This window comes from Ostrea edulis, chromosome 2 (genome assembly GCF_947568905.1).
Source record: "Ostrea edulis chromosome 2, xbOstEdul1.1, whole genome shotgun sequence".
Lineage (NCBI taxonomy): Eukaryota > Metazoa > Mollusca > Bivalvia > Ostreida > Ostreidae > Ostrea > Ostrea edulis.
The window spans coordinates 33,075,047-33,097,621 of record NC_079165.1 but is presented as its reverse complement, the minus strand read 5'-3'; the positions used below and the strand labels follow the sequence as shown (position 1 = coordinate 33,097,621).

The window sequence follows — 22,575 nt, the reverse complement described above, 5'->3', positions numbered from 1 at the left end:
TTTGGTGTATTGGGTGTTACCATCTTTCAACTTTCCAATTTTCATATTCACCTCTACGAAGTTTGGGAGTTATAGAATCTCCATGTCCGCTCGTCTCGACCCATGTAGATTTAATAAAACTGCAGAACTGTGGAATTTTAAAGGAAAATCGTTATATTACTTCGATAGAACATTAATATTCAGTTTCATAAGTGATTTGTTCGGAAGTAATAGAAAAGTGTGCTCAAGTAATATAAATCTTAAAGCTGACATGAATTAATAAATACGTACACCTTTTTCATCTTATCCGCCATATTTCTCCCAGGTAGCCTAATTTACTCTACCCGTATATACCCCAAATGTGATTGTCACACCTGAGTGATTTTTCTAGGTGGACTCGACCAGTGCACATCTCCGATAGTAATATATAGGGAAATGCGAAACAAATAAAATCACATTTTAAAACATTATGCTTTGCTCAAAATTACAAAATATTTATTGTATACCAATGCAACATTCCGAGAGATTAGATAATTTAGAAAAAAAATGCAAAAAAAAGTTTTTTCTTGCATACTTGCAAGTGCAAGCAAGTATTTGCAGTTTCTTATGAAATAAATGCGAAGAAATCATTTGCCAATTACATACTGATAGAATGGAATAAGCAAAGAGCATAAAATATATTATTTATATAAATTCTTGCAAAATACAGGTCCATGCCATATGCATAATATGTAATGCACATGGCATATTCGCCACAAAAAACACCGTATCAAATACGGACGTCTATTCAACAGGTATCGGAGATGTGCACTTACCGAAAATATCAGATTCTCTTTATTCTGATAAATCCACGAAACAAAATGATAAACTCCATTTGTAACTCGTTAGAACTTTACAACACGTTGTCATTCCATTATACTGACTGCGACACACTTCACCCGTGCCAAATAGGGTGTCTTCAATCAGGGGAGATGTCAGAGTCGAAAATTTTTCCTGCATTGAATGCTTGTCTGGTCGAGGTTTTGCAGTTGATAGAAATCGGGAATCTAATCATATACACTGAGCATCTGGTTGGATATATTGCGTGCTCAATTCAAAATTTATCGATGATCATATACAAATTTGGATATACAAATAAGGGAATAATGATCGAAAATATACATCTGTTTAAAAATGCGGGTATTACATTTGCAATTCATAATAAACAGTTGATTACACAAAGACACATATAAAAGGAAATGTATAAACGAAAATATAGTTTTATTGTTTCATTGGGAACCACATAATTATTTACGGTCTCTGTATGTCCATATTCATTGATTGAACAGGAGAGAGAGAGAGAGAGAGACTGTCCTACTTCGATGTACAATATCATTTCACAGAAGGAAAGAAAATTGATCACTGATATAATGGTAAGCTTACAAGCATTAAAAAATTCCAGCTATTTAAAAATTTGTTATTGACAATATATCAAAAACTTACAGGAGTTGATGCTTATAATTGAATTCATTACAAATTTAAAAAATATATATATACTAGTTTAAACTGCATGTAGAAAATACTGACTTTGTATGTTAGAATAACGGGGAAAAGTAAATTGTCAAAAAAGTGGGGAGAGCAGACCAGCCCAGCCTCCCTGCCCACCCCAACCCCCTGTATACGTGCCTGAAACAACATATCAATTCGTGTTGAAAGAAAGGAGCATATCTGCATTTCATTAAATTCCAAAGGAGCTCGAATTTATGTGTTCCCCTATTAATTATTTTGTATGCAAGATTCGTTCCCGAATTTAGAATCATGCTTTCAGTCAGAGCAGAAATGAATTCATTTTGAAGTACATCTAGTTTGAATGCAAATGTGGGTTTCCTTCTTTTAATTTCATCAGACTCATTAGAACCCCCTCCCCCAAACTATGCAGCTTTGTTTTTATTGATATCTAAATCGGCATATGAATCCGGATACAAATTATATGGTGTTTTTTCGTGATCATATAGATATCGATACTAGAAAATGTTTATACTCTTGCCTTTTGCATATCCTACTAATGCATTACAGTAGATTGACACTGTATCATATCAAATAAAACCTCAACGCGAATTTTACTGATTTATGAATACTAACATCTTATCGAATACATTTGGATATGAAATTTCGACGTACAGCGGTATGTCTATTTTCAGAATATATCCATTGCGCCAGATCTACGAAATGAAAATAATCATTATGGAATGTTACAGAAACGTTAAAACACACATGCTATAGTCCTGCAATGCATGCATGCGATTTTTCTGAATACATGTATTTATGTATTCTTGAATGAAGTTCCTACGCTTAAAACTATCTTGGCCTTTATGCATTTTGTTTTGTGATTTTTGTTTACCATTCCTTACACTGTGTAAATGAAGGAAATCTTGGTAAAGGGTGCAATTCTACACCATACAATTAGTATGCATGCATGTGTTGAAAAGTAAAATGTACATGTAATAACCAGACATGTATCGTCATTTTTCATGGGGGGGGGGGGGGGGGGGGGGGGGGGGGGGGGGGGTACAACAGGATGAAAAAAATGGAAAATTGGATTCTTCAAAATTTCTTGCCATTCAAAATAATAATTAAATAAGATGAACGAAAACAGCAATAAAATAAAACAAAAAACCCAAACAAACCAAGATGTTTTATCCGATGTTCAAAGTCCTAAAGTGGGGGTGAAGGGTTAAAAGAGTCTTTTACTTTGACTCCCTCAATAATTTCCCCCTACACTTCATTTTCTTCCATCGTTGGGGGTGGGATGGGGTGGTTAGAGTCCTCTACTATGAGTGCCTCATAATATCTTCATTTTGTTAATTGGTGGTGGTGTGTGTCTTCTACTATTATATCAGAACTTTCAAGCTGGGGTCAAGTTTGGGGGGGGGGGGGTGTCACCCAATATATTTTTTACTTGCATTACAAAATAACGGCCTCTCACTTCTGTCGGCGCGGGTTCGAAACCCGCTCGCGCCGGTTAGTGAGAAAGTTTCCCAGTTTACTTTCGGAAGGTCGGTGGTCTCTTCCCAGGTACATTGTATCTGGTTTCTCTCTTCCACCAACAAAAACTGGGTGCCACCAGATAACTGAAAAATTGTTGAGTGTGGCGGAAAACATTAGGGAAAAAAATTGATATTGTTATCAAAAGTGGGGGACAGAGACTCTTGTCCCCTCCCCTTGATTCTAAGTACTTTGTACTTGACCTTTGTATTTGGGAGAGGGCCTACATAGGCTATGCCTGTTGCCCAATCCTGTTGAGTTTCTCAATAAAATATGTTTAAATAAAAAGAAACAATTCTATGTGCTTGATAACTACACATATGATAAACTCTCAATTATTACATTTTGCATTACTACAATTTGCGTCGAGTTCAACGCAGAATGTAATAAAGCAAAATGGCATAGATATATAAGATCTATTGAGCGCCGAATTAGCATAAAATGAAGTAATTGAAAATAACATATATTATTTAAAGATATGTTTAATTTTTAATTATTGCGTGCTTTAAATGAATCAAATAAATCTGTATTATCAATTAATGAGAGCAATATTGAGTTACTGTTCTCTTATATTGAATTAACGATATCATTTGTCTTAATAAGAGCGCAATTATTACAAGATCATCGTTTGAATCTCTCTCTCTCTCTCTCTCTCTCTCTCTCCATACACTCATGCAGTGTTGTATATGCAAATTATCTATGCACAAAGGATTTATGTACCTAAATGATATCCTGATTTATAAATCTGCAATACTCTGACAAGTAAATCATACAGTATAAGGATTCATGCACAATACAGGGAAACTACTTCCCCTGATTGAAGATAGCTGATCGTGCGGCACGGGCTAAGTGTGTCGCAGTCTGTACAATGGACAATGTTGTTTACTGTTGGAATACAAATGGAGTGTATCGTTTTGTTTCATGGATTATGCTACTAAAGGGAGTTTTACTACTACTTTGAGTATTTTCGACAAGTGTACACGTACATCCTCGGTCCTTTACAGATATTACGAGTAGACCCAGGTAAATAGTCATCCGCATTCGATGCTTTTTCATGACGAGCGTACATGACCATGTCTTCTTTATACGTACAGTAGCATTTATGTATTTGCATTTTGCTTGAAGTAAGTGTGAATGGTATAGATTTTATACCCTTTGCTTATTTCGTTTCATCAATAGATCTAGATAATAGATGAAATATTTCTCCGCGTTTTTGTATAGTTTTGACATATTTATTGCAAATGTACGCACATTCACGTAAAGAAAAGGCATTCTATATTTATTTATCCAAAGCTTTTAGAATGATTTACTACTGTACGATATGTTTATTGTAATTTTGAGTACTGCATGGTGTTTCAAAATATGGAGGGTAATCGTGTTCAAAAATCCAAACTTGTAACTTTGTAAATCCGAGCTTGCAATCATGTTACTTTCATAGTCTAGACATGTAAGTAGGTAATTTCCACACCTAAACTTGTAGTTTCGAACACACAGCTGTGTTGACTGCGAGTTTTAACTATGAGTTTGTGTATTTTTGATCCTGTTAACTTTGCTACTCAGGCATGCATACTTCAGAATGTACCCTTGAATTTTGCCCCTTTTAATATCACTTGAACATTTCGTATGCTGAAAGTAAAAATGATGTTACACTGAATGTCTTGTTAATAAATCTGCCATCTCTCTACATGTGCTCTGAATAAACCACACACACATTTGACAAGTCTACATGTTTGTCGAATTTTGACAAGACCATATATGGGAAATAGGCGGAAACTTCCGAACATTTTCGAGAATTAAGATTGGCAAGCGCATTGTCGACCTCGATTCAGTGGACGATACGAGGAGTTCCGAGTAGAGGAAAAAAAGCGCGGAATCTCAGTATCCAAAAGCTGCGGACCTCCTAAAGAAGGCTGTAGGTGAACTTGAGAGAGTAAATCCAGACGTCGACACTCCTGGCCCTGCTCGGGAACAGCAGAACAAAGGAGAAAAAGTAAGTACGGCGTTGTTTAAAGTCATCTGTTAAACAGGTCCAGTCAAAAGACTATTTCTACCAACGTAGGTATAAATAGCTACCTACCTGTAATGAAAACAGGTAGATTTTTTATATGAAGCAAATATCTACATGTTTGGTATCATTAGAAAGGTCTTTTTAAATGCAGTTCATCAGTGCAAAAATCATTAAGATAGCTTGAGTGGTTAAAAAGTTATAGCATTTTATAAACATCAATGGTCAAACTGCCACGATACCAAAATTCAGTAATTGGTAAATCAATACCCAACACAGGAAACAGGGTAAGATTGGAGTCAGTATCACAGAAGTTATCATGTCTTAGTAAATTTAAGAGCAAAACATACAGTTTTAAGAAACTTTATTCTTTTAAAACATTTATTTTCAAGTTCCCCTTCTCCCAATCTTGTAGTAGTTGATATGTGTATACTGCTTCATCGCCATTGTACACAATGTTGTACCAAGAAGGATATCCTGGAACCTTTGAAAATAAAGAGACACCATTAGGATCCTTCTATTGTTGTTGAACTAAAATCATAAGTATCAATAAATATATTCACAATTATTTCAGAAGAGCAATCGATGTTTAAGCGGGACATGCTTACATGCATATTCATAAACATATTTCATGAGATTATATTTCAGTACCGGTATATGCATAATGATACAGAATGATCACAAGATGGATGTGTTAGTCAGGAGTAGAAAACCTCTAATTATACAGCAATGTTGACTCACTTGTGAAACAACTTTACCCCTCCACCACTTCTCACAAGCATCAGAAGCAAGAAATTTGTGCTGAACATGTTTCCCTACAAGAATGGGACTGTGTTCTGGATTTGGTTCTTTAACAGGCATAGTAAAAGCATGATGGACCAATTGTTTCAAATTTGCTACTAATTGTTCTTCACTACATTGTTTAATTCTTCCATTCTCCTTGAATGAAAAATTGTAAACATTTTCAAACCCTTCTTTGGGTGGTTTTTGCTTCAAAACATAGCGTCTGAAATTAAGCTGGGCCTTTAAAGCCTCCTTCCTTTCAGTAACATACTGTAAACTAGCTAAGGCTCCATCTACCTCCTCTTCATTCTGCCATAAACGAAAATAGATTATTTTATCTGTAAATTTCTCAAGTCTTGCTAGTCTTTTTGTTTCCCTCTCCTCTTCTTTCCTCATTTTTTCGAGAAGAGCAGATTTCTGTTTTCTATGAATTTCTTCTCTTTTCTCTCTAAATGCTTCCCGCATATTTGGAACATTTCTCATTGCATCTGCTACCAGAGATTTTTTATCCTCTTCTGATTTTGCTTCTAACCATTGTTTTGTTTTATTAGATGTAAACATGATGTAGGCTTCTGCAGCTAGAACAGATAAATTTTCTCATCAATTGGTCTAAGTAACCAAAGACAGATTAAAAATGTCATATCACCGATCATAATATATTATGATCGGTGATATGACATTTTTTAAAACGATTTCTATGCGAGATTTGTGTATTCCATTGAAATAGATAAACTCTGAAGTTACATATTTTATCAAAAATACGTCCGAAATACCCAAGGAATTGAACATTTAAAAATAAAAGAAGGGGGGTACCGGAAGTCCTGTCCACAAGCACCTGTGAATAATACGGCCAATTTAATTACCGGTCGGTTCTGTGGTTAAGAATTGACATTAATGTGGAGATGATAACACAATAATGAATAAGACTTTAAATGTTACAATTGACCACAGCTGGGTACACAACTGTCCGATGTACTTTATTACATAATCACCGACTTTTTTGCAGCCATACATTACCTGAGGCTATTATCTGGCCTTCGTGACCAGCTCTGTGTGCACTGGAGCGACGCGAGATTTCCGGTCGCACGCGTTGACTTAATAAACAAATTTTGACTGCATAAACAAACTGACGATAATGTGTCACTGACAAAGGAAAACACAAGACAGATTTTAAAATACAATTTATTGCAAAAAGGGATTTTCGCCACTTTAAATTTTTTTTCGCCAATTTTGAAAAAAATTCGCCATTGGCGAAAATGGCGAAGCCCAGCTCGAGCACTGGTTCTGTACTTGCCCTGTCGCTCATTGTTGCTGTTATTTTTAACAAAATTTTCTTTGATGCGAGATTGGTCTTTTCTGATCTATCATCAATGTCTTTGAGAAGATCTTGAAATACTGAGAGAGTGTCTCTTCCAGATTTTGTCAAAAGTTGGCGCAAGCCCAATACATACATCCGCCCCTCGCTGTCAGATAAATGATATCCACCATACTTGGTACCATATGTTGTGGTCTCGTCTGTGTATAAGGTCAAGTTTTCTGCGTTTGGAAGACTTTCACTTAATTGTTTCTGTGCAAGTATAAGTTGTTCAATGTTCATATTTTGTACAGTTGAAGGGGATGGCAGTTTGTTAGCTTTCATATTGACAAGTGATAATACAGACTCAGTTACTTGCGCACATGCCTGTGAACTTACATGTAACTGCAGTAAAGAATAGATACAATTTCTCAACTCTACACTGTATTTTTTTTTCATTTTCATCAAAGAATGACACAGTGTCTGTTACTCTGTCTGTTATCTCTGCCAACCAATCTCTTTCTTCACAAACATCCTTCAAATCTGTATTAGAAGTATTCAGGTCTTGCAATAATGTATCTATTTCATTGTCCTTTCTTGATAGACTTTCTCTGAGGTCAAGATTACTTGCCTCTAGTAACAACTTTTCATTTGCAAGTTTTTCAATTTTTCCTTGCTGTCTCTTGTTTTGTAATAGAATGGAACGGAGAATAGAGTTTTTAACTTGTATTCTTTTGTTTAAAACTTCATTCATTTTCTGTAAATTTTTAGTTTCTGTTCTCAATTGGATAACTTTGGATTTGGGAGTTCTACTTCGTCTTAGTTTTTGCAGATTAACTTCTAAATCTGTTTTTTCTTTTTGCAGAGAGGTAATTTTTTCTTTTAACTTCGCATTTTCTGATCCCAGGCTTTCTACTACTTCACTACAATGATCATGTTCTAGTGGAGATAACTGTTTGGGTTTCTGTAAATGCGTGGTTTGGGATGAAAATTTTATTTCAGTCTTTAAAAAAAATTTCAAATTGTTTTCTCCTTCCGCTCTGTGTTTACTCTTATTTAGAAGCTTGTATTTTGCTTGAGTTTGTTTCACTAAATGTTCATAAGCTCTGTAACTGGCCTTTTCTGGTAAATCATGTTGCTCATACAACCATTCAGCACATTTTTTCAAATTTGTACGAGACAATTTTTCGATTAGAGTTTCATTAGTTATTTCCATTTTTGGTAATCAAAGTTTGGGTAAAAGATTCTTTAACTCCGTTTGTATTGTATGTATCCGACAGCAAATTTTCAGTGTATAGTAAACAGACAAAGAGATCTGTACCATCAGTTCCCACTGAAGTGTGTTTTAATAACTCTCCTGATTCTATAGTCTGGGTATGTGTCTCTACGTAAACTGGGGTATCATCATCCCTTAGAGTGTTCTCAAGTATGTATGAATGTTCCTTACATAGTTCTTCCTCCAATTCTATACATCTACTAAATAGCCTCTTTCCACTGTTACCGACACAGTTCAGATCTGTTTGTGTGCCAGTATCTGTATTATATTCCTGTGATTAATGATTAAATGAAATATGAAAGCATACAACTACAAAAGCATTCACTACTAGTATGCAAGCTACATGCAAGAGCATAAAAGAGAACATCTACTGAGAAAAAAATATCAATTATTCAGAAACACATGTACATTAACAAACATTTATCAAAAGAAAGAAAGGAGAATTTCACTAGGTGTTACTTGAAGAATAAATTAGATGCAACCTTTATTTTCAGTAGAAAATCACTTTCATGCAATGCGTACACGGATATATGGTTGGTGTTTGCAAGTTCTATATATTTATTAGCTTCACTAATTGTCAATATATTAGGCACACACATAATATATATATATATATGTGTGTGTGTGTGTGTGTGTATATATATACATTATCACAAAGGTTATTGCTACCAGTGTTCTGCAATTATAAAAGTTTGCATAGTTTATACATACCAGATCAATCCGTCTTTTTTTAAAGATTGATTTTCCAAACACAGGGCTTGACTGAAAAAGGAAAATTTTTATTCATATATTATTGTTAGGAAATAGGAAAAGATAAAAATGTATTCAAAATTTATTGAAGTCGCGTTATCATTGTTATCATCCATCATTTCCACAAAAAATAAATGGCAGTACTATAGTATCATAAGTATACATACTGTCCATTCAATATCACCACGATCACTCTCAGTCTCACAGACATTAGTCTGAGCAAGCTCAGTTTCTGATGGTGGCAGGGTTACATCACTGTCGTGGTCACTAAATAGTGATTGTGACTGTTGAAAGGACTGTGAGGAAGGCAAATCATCAAACCACGCAAGACTAAGGGGTTGTGCTTGTGGTGGTGGGCTTTCACAATCATTCTCACAAGGGCAAGTGATGACGGTATCGCTGTCCGATTCAGACAATGCCAATGGATCTGAACTCCTGTAAAATTCCCCTTGAAAAGAAATTAATGGATCTCCCCCCCCCCCCAAATATTTAGCTAATATTATGCTATTTTACTTATATGCCATTGTATTTGCCCTTTTGTTCTATAAAATTTAAGAAAGTACTATTCTTATTCTTATCATAATGAAATAGATCGAATTTCCTCCATTTTATAAGACGCAGAAAAGTGCGAGCGGGAGATAACTCTTCCCGCGCAAATGTCACATCGTGGTTTCAGAAAATGTGCGCCCTTCGACGCAAGCATGATTTGAAGTTAAATAAACAATATTCAATGCAGAAATGAATATTCTATATAGAGAAAGTATGCCATTTTATTCGGATTGTCTAATTGATTTGAAAAACGACAAATGAACTTAACCAAAATTTACATAAGAGCTTACATTAAAAATGTTCTCGTCCTTCCAGCCTCCGGATGTATTCTTTGGTCTAGAAATTTCTGATCTTCAACCCAAGGTAGTACATAAAATGATTCTTCTTTTAATGATGAAAAACCGAAAAATCCATGTGCCAGTGATCAAGTTGTTTGTGATGGCGACCTCCATATTTTCTTGTTTCCGGTACAAGTTCATATAATTTCATACTGTACTTTCAATTCATGTAACGAGTTAATTTATATTTCTTCCAAAACTTACATTTGGATAATCTTTAATAATATTTATTTTCTTGAAAATATTTTATTTACACAATGGTTATACCGTTAAACCTGTTTTGAAGTGAAGCGGTAATACACAGTGGCACATAGGCGGCGCGTTTAATCGGACTCGGCTGTTGTCGTTACTACCTGCCTACAGTAATATTTAACCCAACTTAAAGTAACTATCATGTTTAGGGCCTATCATGTGCGCTTAATTGTACTGCATAATATGGGGTTCTATTCTATGTGTATGTATATTTTCTTTTAAATTTCACATTATTTCTCATCTGAGGATGATGTGTAAAAAGAATGATCCCATTAAAAGGTTTCCATTAATTAGTGTTGTAAAATCGGACCAAAGTTACTATCGATTATTGAATTGAATCGGCAGCATACAATCGATTGTAAAATCGAAATAGTCGAAGTTTCTTAAAATGTTAGATCAAATTACACTGTGTAATATTCATTGTGAAAGTAAAAATATTTCCATGATTGGCAACAAACGGTACGAATACAGGTTTGACCATAGATCAATCGACTATTTCAGCTAGTACATTATATAAGCACTTTAAACCAACCAGATCATCTGTAAAAAATTGTTTCTTTGCCCTCTCCCAACCGGCTGGCTAAAAGTGGCCCGACTGGAAAGTTTTTTTTTCATCCTGTAAACAAGCATTTTAATTTCATTAAAACCATTAATTTTTATAGATTTTGAATATTCAACATTATTCTTGAAATTTTTTAGGTAAAAAAAAATACCCTCCTACCTCCTGACTCATTTTTTTTTAAAGATTCTGAGTCAGGAGAGGGTAAACATACATTATTTTAAAGATGGCCCAAGCTCAAAAGTCAACTCTTCAACAGACATAAGGTTGACCAAGATAAGTCATGTACGTTTCTACTAGCATGACTAGTATTCATATTTTTTGCAGTTTCTGCATAGAATGCAATTTTTAAAAAAAATAGCTTCAAAATACAATATGGTCAAAACAAGGTTATATGAGACAATATAATTTGGGCCAGAAGTTTGGAAGCCCTGTAGGAATCATTGTCCATATGTCTCTGTCAACACTTTTAATGAGCAGTTTTTAATGAAACGTTTAAAAATTTTGTATGATGCAGGTTCTGCACAATCTCTTCAATTAGCTATGCATTGAAAATTGCCTGAAACAAAATTAAAGAAGAATTTTTTTGGACACAGAATGTTGCAGCCACAATACGAACTATGTTTGCACCATACAATACCAACTTGACTGCCTACAGAAGGCCTCAGACAAAATTCCAAAGACATACTTTTAAGACCACTTGGACTTACAAATTTTGTTGTCTTGGAGGTCCTAATGAGGTAAATTTATAAATTTTGAGCAAAATCAAACTGAACTTACATAACAGTCAGTATTTGATTTTTTTAACCTAATGACACATACTATACATTTATAAAATAAAAATAGATTTTCCTATCCCCACTTGCTCATTGTATGAAATAATGAAAAACACCATACTTTAAATGGTATTATAAAATAACTTTTTCCTTTTATATAATTGTATTGCTCCTGTCAGGATGAGGTACCAGACAAACCAATGAAAAGGATACTGATTGAAACAGGTCTGGGGGAGAAGAAACTTGCTCTAGTAAAGAACAAGGATGCAGAGTATTTAAGAGATGCTTTGTTGGAGCATTATCCAAAATTAAAGGATGGTGGGGGATACGAGTTGATGCGTTCCTCATCCAGAACTCTTTTGGAGACCATATCAATTCCAAGTTGTGGGTACACTACCCACTATCTGTCAGATGAAAGTGGACTTGGCTCTGCAATTTGCTATATTAGGCCATTACAGGCACAGTTGTCTTTGGATGCAGTAGAAAGAAGTGAGGTATGCTAATTAGGTATCTTTTTAATTCTAATGCACTCATTAAATTTTTATTCAAGATCATTTTTCAGGTATGAAAAATATAATATCACAGTTCAGTTAGGAAAAAATAAGGAAACAAGAATTAAAACTATTTTAACTTTAAGAACCTAAATGTTTAAAAAAGTAACACAGGGTTTTTACTGTTAGTATTGAAATTATCTTTTTAACTCTACTTATGTTAACAATTTATAGCCATCAGAATTTTGTCTAAAAGAAGTATGTAAAGTTTGTGGAGAGAAGATTCCAATCGTCTCACTGAGAGATCATTTGTTCGAGTGTAAAGAGCAATGTGAACATGTGAGTACATGTACCAGTAGTAATTTTTTGCTTGGGATAAAGTTTGAAAATGGCCTGTCTAATATTTTCACTTCATTTGCAGTAAAAATATTTTAACGTATCTTCATGTTTTTTAAAATAACTTTTTGGTGCCAGAATTTCCACTTCGTCAAATCAGTGATTCATGATATGAGTATACACATCACCCAATATTATATCTGAAACTTATTTATATTATCAGCTGATTTCTATGATTGTTATAAGAATTTTATGACCTGCCTATAAAGTTGAAAGAAAAGGGACTTTCATTTTATGAGTTTGAAATCTCCAATTAGGATTAAATATTTATACAATTACTTCAGAAAATAATAAATACATGTACTAATTTCAGGATCAAATGGAGGACATGCCAGTTATAACCAAAAGACAGAAACGATTAGAACCTATACATGATTCTGCATGTGTACGTTTAAATTCTTAATCATTTATTATTAGCTACATGGACATGTAGTTTCCAGATATGGATTGATATATGGTCTGACGGTGTCAAAATGTCCTAGCAAGGCATACCCTAACATACATAATAGACATGATAGGAGGGTACTGTGTTACTTTAAATGGTACACAAAAACTATGGGATATATTGTCAAACTTCATATGACCAACTTATTTGATTCAACATTTTTAGGAGGTAGGGTGAAAATAATATACCATTTACTGCAAATTCATTGTCTCAATATCACACACTCCAATAAGTATCCTGGTATACAGTTTATTTGCATATGGCTTGAATTATCTTGTATAAGATCACAGTTCTTCTTAGTCCCCTACCAATAAACCAAAAGACCATAGGTTTTCTCCTCGTCTGTCAAGTCCTTCTCTCCCTCTGTCAAGTCCTTCTCTCCCTCTGTCAAGTCCTTCTCTCCCTCTGTCAAGTCCTTCTCTCCCTCTGTCAGTCTGTCCCACTTTGTTTTCCACACTTTTTCTCTTGTCGATATTGAGCTGATTTTTAATATGCAGGTGTACCTTAATGAGTTACAGATCAAATTTGCATTTTGTTCGGCGTGGATGATTTTTGACAGAATTATGGCCTTTTTAATTTTTGAGGGGAAGCAGACACTTACCAATAGGGGACTTATACTCTCAGAATGCTTGTTGTCCCCCGCCTTTCGCGAAAGCGGGGGGCTATAGAATCCAGGGTTTCGTCATTCTGTCATTCCGAAGTTCCGTCATTCCTAACTTTAGTTTCCCTGATTCGATTTAAAGGAAACTTATATAGATGAGAGGGATAGGGAAGGGGAAGGATCCTAACCATTTTGAAGTCCGAAGATCAAAGGTCAAGGTCACCGTTACTAAAAATAGAATTTTGTACATCAAACCTTTTGCCAAGTGGGAAATTTTTATTTTCCATCCCATTTTGATGGGATTTATTTTGTTTGTTATTTTTTTCTATTTCCAGTTATACTCACCGATAAGAAAATTACAAAACATTGCTTCTCTATGTTATGCTCCTTGGCGGGGGACCTTGAGCGCTGCTCGATTTTTAATAAATGTTAGATTGAAATTGAAGAAAAAATCACTTTCATTGGATGATATCCAACATTGTAGAAATCTTACTAAGTTGCGTTCACCTGCACGATATCTTGAAGCAATTGCTTAGTGAGTTTGTATCGTTTAGTTATTGAATCATAAAACAAAAAAATATTGCTGGAGTTGAGTGGGGGGGTTGATCAAATTGATGATTTAGCATTCCTTGAAGTACACTATTTATCTGGCCCTTAGGGCTCAATGAATATTGCGCTCCTCTGCAGGTAGCTAAATTATTTTATTATATTGTCTAGTTATGGTCCCTATATAATCTAAACAAACGCAAAGGCTTCATAACACTACTTATTCACTGGAGGGTCAGTGCGCGTGCAGCGGCGATTGTGACATCTAAAAGGACACCTCAAACGTTTAAAAACTGGTTGCAACAGCCAGAGCCAGCTCAGCTGTGTATCTGAGCAGAAAAATGTCAGGCAAGCCTGTTGCCCAATTATTTTCAATACAATTCTATGTCTTACACTCAACAAAAGGAAAACACAGAAGGTATAACTTGTAATCTGAACATTTTCCATCTTTCTACGACAGAAGTTTGTCAATGAAAAACCGTCGTCATTCAGCCTTTAATGTCTTATAAATTCAAATCAGGACTATATAAGAAAACAATTATTATTTTCACATGCAAACTAAATTATTTTCACATGTGAAATAAGGTTAATTGGCGGATTGGCCCCCACCCCCACTCTTTTAGTGGTAGTAATGAATGTTAAAAATGTAATAATGAATGAACTGATCAATTGAAGGATGAACGGAGCCCCATCCCTCCAATTTAGGAGTTCGAAGTTTGGACAAAAGAGACATTTTAGGTTCCTTTTCTGCTTGTCAACAATTGTAGAAGACAATTTCTCCTCCGACTATACCTATACATCTTGAAAAACGATGCTGCGTGTTTGCGTACTATTCTAAATCTTTCCAAAATAATCCCTCAGCGATACGAATTACATTGTTTATGCAATTGGCAGCCGCCATATGTAAATTAAGTGGCGGCCGCCAGATAAAATAACTGGCGGCCGCCAGTTAATTTATATGGCGGCCGCCAGATAATAAGTGGCGGCCGCCAGTTAAATAAATATTAATTCTATACCCTGGCACCTATCGGCTTCCGTAGAATCTCGATCTGGTGCGTTTTATTCCTTCCTGTTGCACCTGAATTGGTCTTTCATTCGATGTGTATCATAACTATGTAAAGTACATGTAGTGTATCGAGGCTGTTGAAGCGATATGAAATTACCATACCACAATCAACATTTAGGGGCCATTGCTTAGTCGAAAGTCTAGAACTGTTTTGAAAACTATAGTAAATGGTTCCTGTGACACTCTATCATTTAGACGAGAAAAATCTTTCAAGAAAATATACATTACATGTTAAAACAGGTAATTTCACCATCTTTCTTTTGAATTCTCCCGAATCGTCGTCATAAGAATGGAACGTCTTTTCCAGATAATCAAAAGCAAAGTCAAATGTGTCAATATTTAGTATATATGTACTACACAACATCTTCTCCCTTAAAATGTATGAATGACAATGAAAACTTAATTTAAAAAATAAATTCAAGACTTTAACGCATGTACATGAAATCGATGCAACAAAATTGACACCGAATAACATGTACAGGATATATTCATGATACTTTTGACTAGGCATTTGCAATAGTATTTTGATATGCTTAATATCATTATGATACTCTTGTAACAATAAACTTCATCATGGGAGTCTTTAATTCTTGCTTGATATTTCATGCTTAAAGGAAAGGGGTTTGGGTTAGGGTTAGGGTTTTGTTGACATTTAAATAAAGGGTCAAAACAAGAGAAACAACTCTATCTACATTGCAGAAATCAGAGGAAAATTGGTAAAAAAAAAATAAAAAAAAAAAAAAGGACGGAAAACACCTTATCCTACCTGGAAAAATATAAATTTCAGTAACTTTAGATGATACCCAGCGTGTTTCATTGGGGGGGGGGGGTGAAAATTGAGCCAATCGGAAGATTTCCTCTGAAAAGAGGAAACATCACACCCCTGACATTGTCGCGACGATATGATGGTCTTGAAATAAAGCAACCCCAACTACTACATCACTAGCATTAAGGTAGTACTCTACATCGTCATAATGGCTGACTTCCTTTAAAAACATGGATGAAAAAATCGATATCAGCAATATTGGACTTTTCCTTTTCCATTTAAATACCTAGCCGAGTAGCTCAGTAGGTTAGAATACAGACTGATGAACTGTAGGTCGCAGGTTCGAGTCCAGCAGGGGTTTTAAATTTTTTTCAGATTACCTTCTACTAAAACTGTATTTTTTGACAAAATAAAGTAAATTTGAAAATTATCAACTTCAAAATATTGTTGTACATATTCTCCACTTTTCATCTACATCAAATTTCTCTGGTGTAGCGTACCTCCTTAACAGTACGTTACATTGCTGAGAGGGAAGTAAATCATCATATTAAAGTTTTCGATTTTCGGCCAGGTTGCACATCGTGCATCTGACTTATAGTATGGTGAATGCCGGGTGTCCCTGTAATAGGGTACCTATTTTGTGTAATCAACTCCTCTCGGACCTTTAATTTGACATTCCTCAAACTTTATACAGTTGGTATGGTCACATTGAAGATGTGCATGTGTCTTTTTGAAAGTGATCAGATATTTTTCGAAAATTTTACTTGTAGTTAAACTTTGTAATTTTTTAAAGCATGTCTTGAATAAACGGTAATTATTTTGTATAATCAACCCCTCTCACACCTTTAACTTGACATTCCTCAAACAGAATATTGCACACAAATTAAGACGTTATCAGTTGTACATAGATAAAGAACCATAAATCTAAACATGCTTAGCACTCACGGTAGTAACCGTTAGGGTTCTAACAGCTAACACCTGCCGTGACAGGGGACCTCCGTTTTTAAGGTCATATCTGAAAGACCCATGATTCTCACTTCTAAATGCTGAGCGTTTGGCGAAGACGCAGTCACTACGTATGTTTACGTCTTAGGTTTGAACCCCCCCCCCCCCCCTGTGGCACAAGTGGGACTCGAACTCGCAATGTCTCGGTTACGAAGCTAACGTCGAATAGTATTATGTTGCTAAACTCATAGAAAGGTGAAAAATATGTAGGTCAAAAGAGAATGTATTTGGTTAATAAAATAGGTATGTTTCAAGACATTGTCCACAAAGTCATTCTGATACTACATCAGTGATACGTATATCATTCGTCAGTTGCTAACGTAAAATTGTCAAACTCGCTGACGTCGTCGTATATATATCGGCATAATAAGCTGAATATCTCCAAAACGTCTATTGCTGAAGTACGGTTTAAGGTACAAGAACTACTCAAAAGGGTTACTGAACTTGAAGCTGCACAAAATATAAGAGATGAAACCCTAGAGAAATAACAGAAAGACCTCTCCGATTTCAAAGGAGATTTGATTAGTTTGGCAAAATCAGAGGATGCGGTGCATGAAAGGTGAAGATAACGAACAGTGCATGTATCTTCGTGTAAAACGTTCCAGAAAATCTCTAGAATTCAACTGGAAGGTCTGTATTACACAGCTGTGAAGGAGAAACTTCAAACGTACTGCACCACAACATATGCCAGAAGTGGTGTAAATCAAATGTGGATTCTAAAAAATTCTAAAGAACTCTTAGTAAATTTGAAATCGCAAAACGTTTCTCTTATCAACAACATCAAAACGTATGATTTTCAACACTTTACACGACCATTCCTCGTAATAAATTAAAGACTAGATTTTATGACATCATAGACAGTTGCTTCTTTACCAAAAAAGGAAAACGGAAATATTCGTATCTAGTGATCAGTCATCCAAAAAAAATACTTTTTTAAAAACACCTCTCTGGTTCCATGCACAAGTACTCTTAAGTTGAAATTTAAAAAAATATGCTAGAGTTCCTCATTGACAATATCTTTGTGGCCTTTGGTGATCAGGTCTTCCAACAGTCTGTTGGAATTCCCATGGGCACGAACTGTGCTCCGTTGTTAGCTGACATGTCTTTATATTCTTATGAAGCAGAATTTATTTAAAAACCAATGTGTTTCCATTGGACCTATTACACAAGATACCCGTCAGTTACCTTTTGGTGTTCCCAAGGGATCTGTTTTGGGACCCAAATCATATTGTCTTTTCGTAAGACCCATAGGAACAATACATCATCGCCGTGGTATGAAGTACCATTGCAACGCGGACGATACACAAGTCTACATGGTAATCAGATCAGAAGAAAACTGGATAAACTACGTATCTCGCATGGAATCTTGCATCAGAGATACGTTGCATTCCTCTTCTTACCCTTGGAAAGCGCTTTAGAGTAAGTTTTGTATTTTCTCCCGCAGTAAAACGTGGGCTCATTGTTCCGATTTATAAAGGCAGGACTACTGAAATATCTGTAGATTTGTAGCCTAGTTGCCATGCATTTTTAAAATGTGTGAAAAAGTTCTATCAACAAAACTTTGCAGGCCCGGGCCGTGTCAGTTAAGAATTGTTTTCATTTTGACATTTTTATAACGAGCGAAGCAAGGCTCTAAAGGTAACACGTATGTAAAAGAAAAAAGTCAAATTCAGCAAAAGAAAAAGAGATAATCTCTATGTACGTTCACTTAAATTTTCGTGATCCATATGGGCGCCGCCATTTATTTTTTCATTACCTGCTTCAAGAGTTATTCGTGTTTTATTTTGAATGCCAATAATAGAAGACTCTGACGTGCACTTCGTAATTTAAACACCCAATTTGTTCAGAATGAATAGTATAATAATCATTATTGCAGGTTTTAGCAAATAATTACATATAACACCATAATACGACTAAATAGATGAACGAGTTCATGAGTTTCTTTGAATAAGAATATACGATAAAATTACGGTTACTTTTTTACCATTTTGAATTTATTGGTTAATTTTGTTTAGTTTTATAACGGCCTTTTTCATTGCATACGGAATGTATTATTGTTGTTTATAATTGTTTGCTTTGAAAAAGAAAAAAAAGTCGAGGCTAAATGTGACGTCACAATGCACAGTTGACGTCGCCTTGCGTTTTATTTCCCGCGTTCAATGAATAGGCGGATCCTGTAAAACTGTTCTCCCCATATAAACCCCTTGAATATTGAGATCTTACTGGGTTTTTAGCGCAAGGAAAATTTCATTAAAAATATATATATTTTTAATGAATCATAATCTACCGTACTTGACGGAATTATGATTACCACTTGGGACTCTCCAATGACAATTACATCCTTCGCTCGGTCCAACGGTCACACCGTATACATATTATCTATTTACAGTTGTTCACCTACACACATGGTTGGAATAAAATTGAATAATTACATTCAAGTACAAAAAAATACCAATGCTCAAAATAATCTTTCATATATATCATACATTGTGTCCAGAGATGCCTTCATACATTCAATAAAGCCGCACACTAAGTGAAACCTCACAGCTTCCAATGGCGTAGCCATGTTGTAGGGTAGCCAGTCAATGCAAGCCTCGTTGATTATTGTACCTATTCATAATAAACAATAAGTATGGTGGCTGATTTGTGCCACTTTACAATTTGTCATCTTTTCAAAATAACGAAAGATGACAAGACGACAGAACGAAAAGACGACGAAATGTAAGCGAAAAGACGACAAATTAAACCCGCAAATTAGCGACCTAATTTGTTGTCTTTTCGCTTGGCATTGTGTCGTCTTTTCGAGGCGAAAAGACGACAAAACGAAAAGACGACAAAACGATAATTAGCTACTTTTCGTCTCGAAATAACGAAAAGACGACCAAACTAGTCTTCATTTATCAAAAACATGAATAGTTGATAGAAGATGAAAATTTTATAATTCCTCTGGACGTAAAATAGGCTCTTGAGTAGGGAAAGGTAATCTTGGTGTGGTTTAAAAGCCTAGTCTGGTTCCCGGTCTTCCTCCCCCCACTCCGTTTTAAATATCGAAGTGTAAAAACAGAGTGGTGGGGATGGGGACCATATCTATGAAAGGAGTGGATTTAGTCCAATAAACAATTGTTTCTAACCGAAGTTGGAGGATTTCATCAAAACTATTTAATTAAAAATAGTTGTGGGGATATTAGTTCATATCTCGTTATTTCAATGAGTTGGGGTCGAGTTGACTGGCTACCCAACAAACAAAATAATTTAAAGTTCAGAGTTTTCGATTCGCATGGAGCTTTAGTGATTGTTCGAAGGTAAGCAACTGGGTTTTGCCGGATGGCGATTTTGTACAGGTAATGAACGATAACTCTGGGTACACCAAGAGGATATGCATTGCTTTTTATATTTTTGCCATTACGTGCATCATTTCAAAATTGTTTACAGAAAGGGTTTTTTAGAGTTTTAAATAATCATTTTTTTTAACAATTTTAAATTTCTTTGAGAAGTAATGCATACTATGACAGTACATGAATAATCGTTAGATGAATCATCATGTATTGGAACTGTATTGTCCAGTGTGAGATTCCATCCCTTCGTCAAAGACCGCACATCCTGTAATCACGGATTATAAAATGTAATCTGCACAAAGTAAGATTACATCGTATTCATCGGCTGGGTCAAAATTAGCTTCATTTCTTAATTCTTAATAGTAGCCTATAGATAATTAATTTTCATTATTGAATTCATATACTAGGGTTGTGCGGTGCACAAACAATTTCGCTGATTCACCATTCATACCATTCAATTCGATGCACCGATAACAAATTCCGGATTGCGGTTTGGTTCCGAATTTACATACACCATTTTTATGCAAAATAGATTTTTAAATCACTTCTGTGTTGGAATTAAGCATTTTCACCACTCGGATACCAACAGAATATGGTCCGCCAGATCATTGCAGTTTATCTTTACACAATTTAATTAAAATAAGATCATGTGATCCGCTTACGTAGGTCGCTACATAGGATCTGATTTTAATTAGATTGATATTTACATGACATACAGCATTTCCGTCATTACTGGGATGAAATCAACATAGAAAGTTAAGTCATGTTCAGGACACGTGAATTTTTATGCGAAAGAGATTTAAATCATTTAGCATTTTCACCACTTGGATACCAACACAATCATTGCAGTTTATCTTTATATGACACATATCATTTCGGTCAGTACTGGAGTGAAATCAACATCGTAGACAATGACCGATTAAAAGCTTTGACAATTAACATAAGAGAGAAGTGAATCAATAAAGGAACTCGGTTTTCAAAGATTATCCAATGATAAAATTGTTGAATTCTGACATGTAAATGAAAACATCACAATTAGATTGATTATGGATTTTTTAATAATACAAAAATTATGCTGCACAGTAATAGAACTTGACCCACGATATGCCATTTTTGGCCTAAAAATTTTGGAAAAAATTAAAGCACACTTTATACTAAATCTAAGAGGATATTTTTCATTCATTTATGAACAAAGTTATATTGCACAATCGTTTCCTGACACCGGATGTCGTACTGTAAATGCCCAAACCAACGGCAGTTAAGAGAAAATCGCATCATTTCGCAAACTTTAGTCTTGAAATTCACTTGGACCGCATTACTCCTGATTCGATTGTTAGGTCAACCAAGTAAACTCAGGTGACCTTTTGCAATAGCATATTTTCGAGTTAGTGCCGGAACGCGTGTTTATTCTAGATAAACGTGATCACGTGATTTTAAGATATTTGGTTAGCCTTCGATACTTCCGGTAAAATAGCATCTGTTGGGAAGAAACGAAGGGATCAAAAGCAAGATACTACTGCTCAGGGTGAGGACTCGTGGAAGATGGGAAAGTATGGTCATACGAAAAACATTATATTCTATCCCTTTCTGGCACAGAAAAAAGATCCGAAAAGCGTGGTTAAAGTTGATGAAACAAATAGATTACGAACCTTCGAAACATCATGGACTTGTACTAGTTATAGACTGTACTCCAAACACTTCGTAGATTGAACGCCTGCAAAGGAAAACCCCTACCTGACTGTTTGCCAACAACAACTATAAACAGCCTTTGAAGTTGAAAAGTACGAGTTTTTTCGACAAGCGGGACGTCGAGCCATCCATCTCGCAGTAGCATGAACTGGTTTGTAATTTATATTTTACAAATTAATTCAATGACTATTCACTATTCATTCTCATACATTTATATATATACATTCTGAAAATGTTTATAAAGTTTGTTCAACAAATTATAAAAAATTGCATTGGACATAGTGGAACACTGCGAAAAACAGTGTTGGTGGTGCTAGGAGGGGTGTGTGTCTCATTTTTATATGCGAGGAAATAGACTCATTAGGTACTATATTTGGGTAGCAACCTAATGGAGTGTAATATAACTGCTTTCATTTAAAGTTTTATTTAACCTATATGCTTCACTAATGTTTCGTTTGGTATAAAAACGTTTTTGAAATCAGAACCCAACTCCCCCATTTTTTCAAGTGAAGTAGAGACAAATGCGGTGTCGAAGTGCCGCCCCCTTGGTTGAACTTTAAAACACTGGTATTATGTTTAAAAATATTCAGTACAGCCACAAAATTTATTTTCATTATTCTTTTTCCAGATATCGAAACTTTGTTTTAGTG

General features: G+C 35.1%; 1 protein-coding gene across 1 annotated transcript; it reads left to right on the top strand.

The window, feature by feature from the left end:
* The first annotated feature begins 4,869 nt into the window (after positions 1-4,869).
* On the top strand, positions 4,870-19,326 carry LOC125682230 (uncharacterized). Its single transcript, XM_056153780.1, has 6 exons — positions 4,870-4,993; positions 10,996-11,094; positions 11,406-11,549; positions 11,765-12,079; positions 12,311-12,415; positions 12,786-19,326. Exons 3-6 carry the CDS (start codon positions 11,430-11,432, stop codon positions 12,873-12,875), a joined length of 630 nt encoding a protein of 209 aa, XP_056009755.1. The 5' UTR covers positions 4,870-4,993; positions 10,996-11,094; positions 11,406-11,429; the 3' UTR covers positions 12,876-19,326.
* Positions 19,327-22,575: the final 3,249 nt, after the last annotated feature.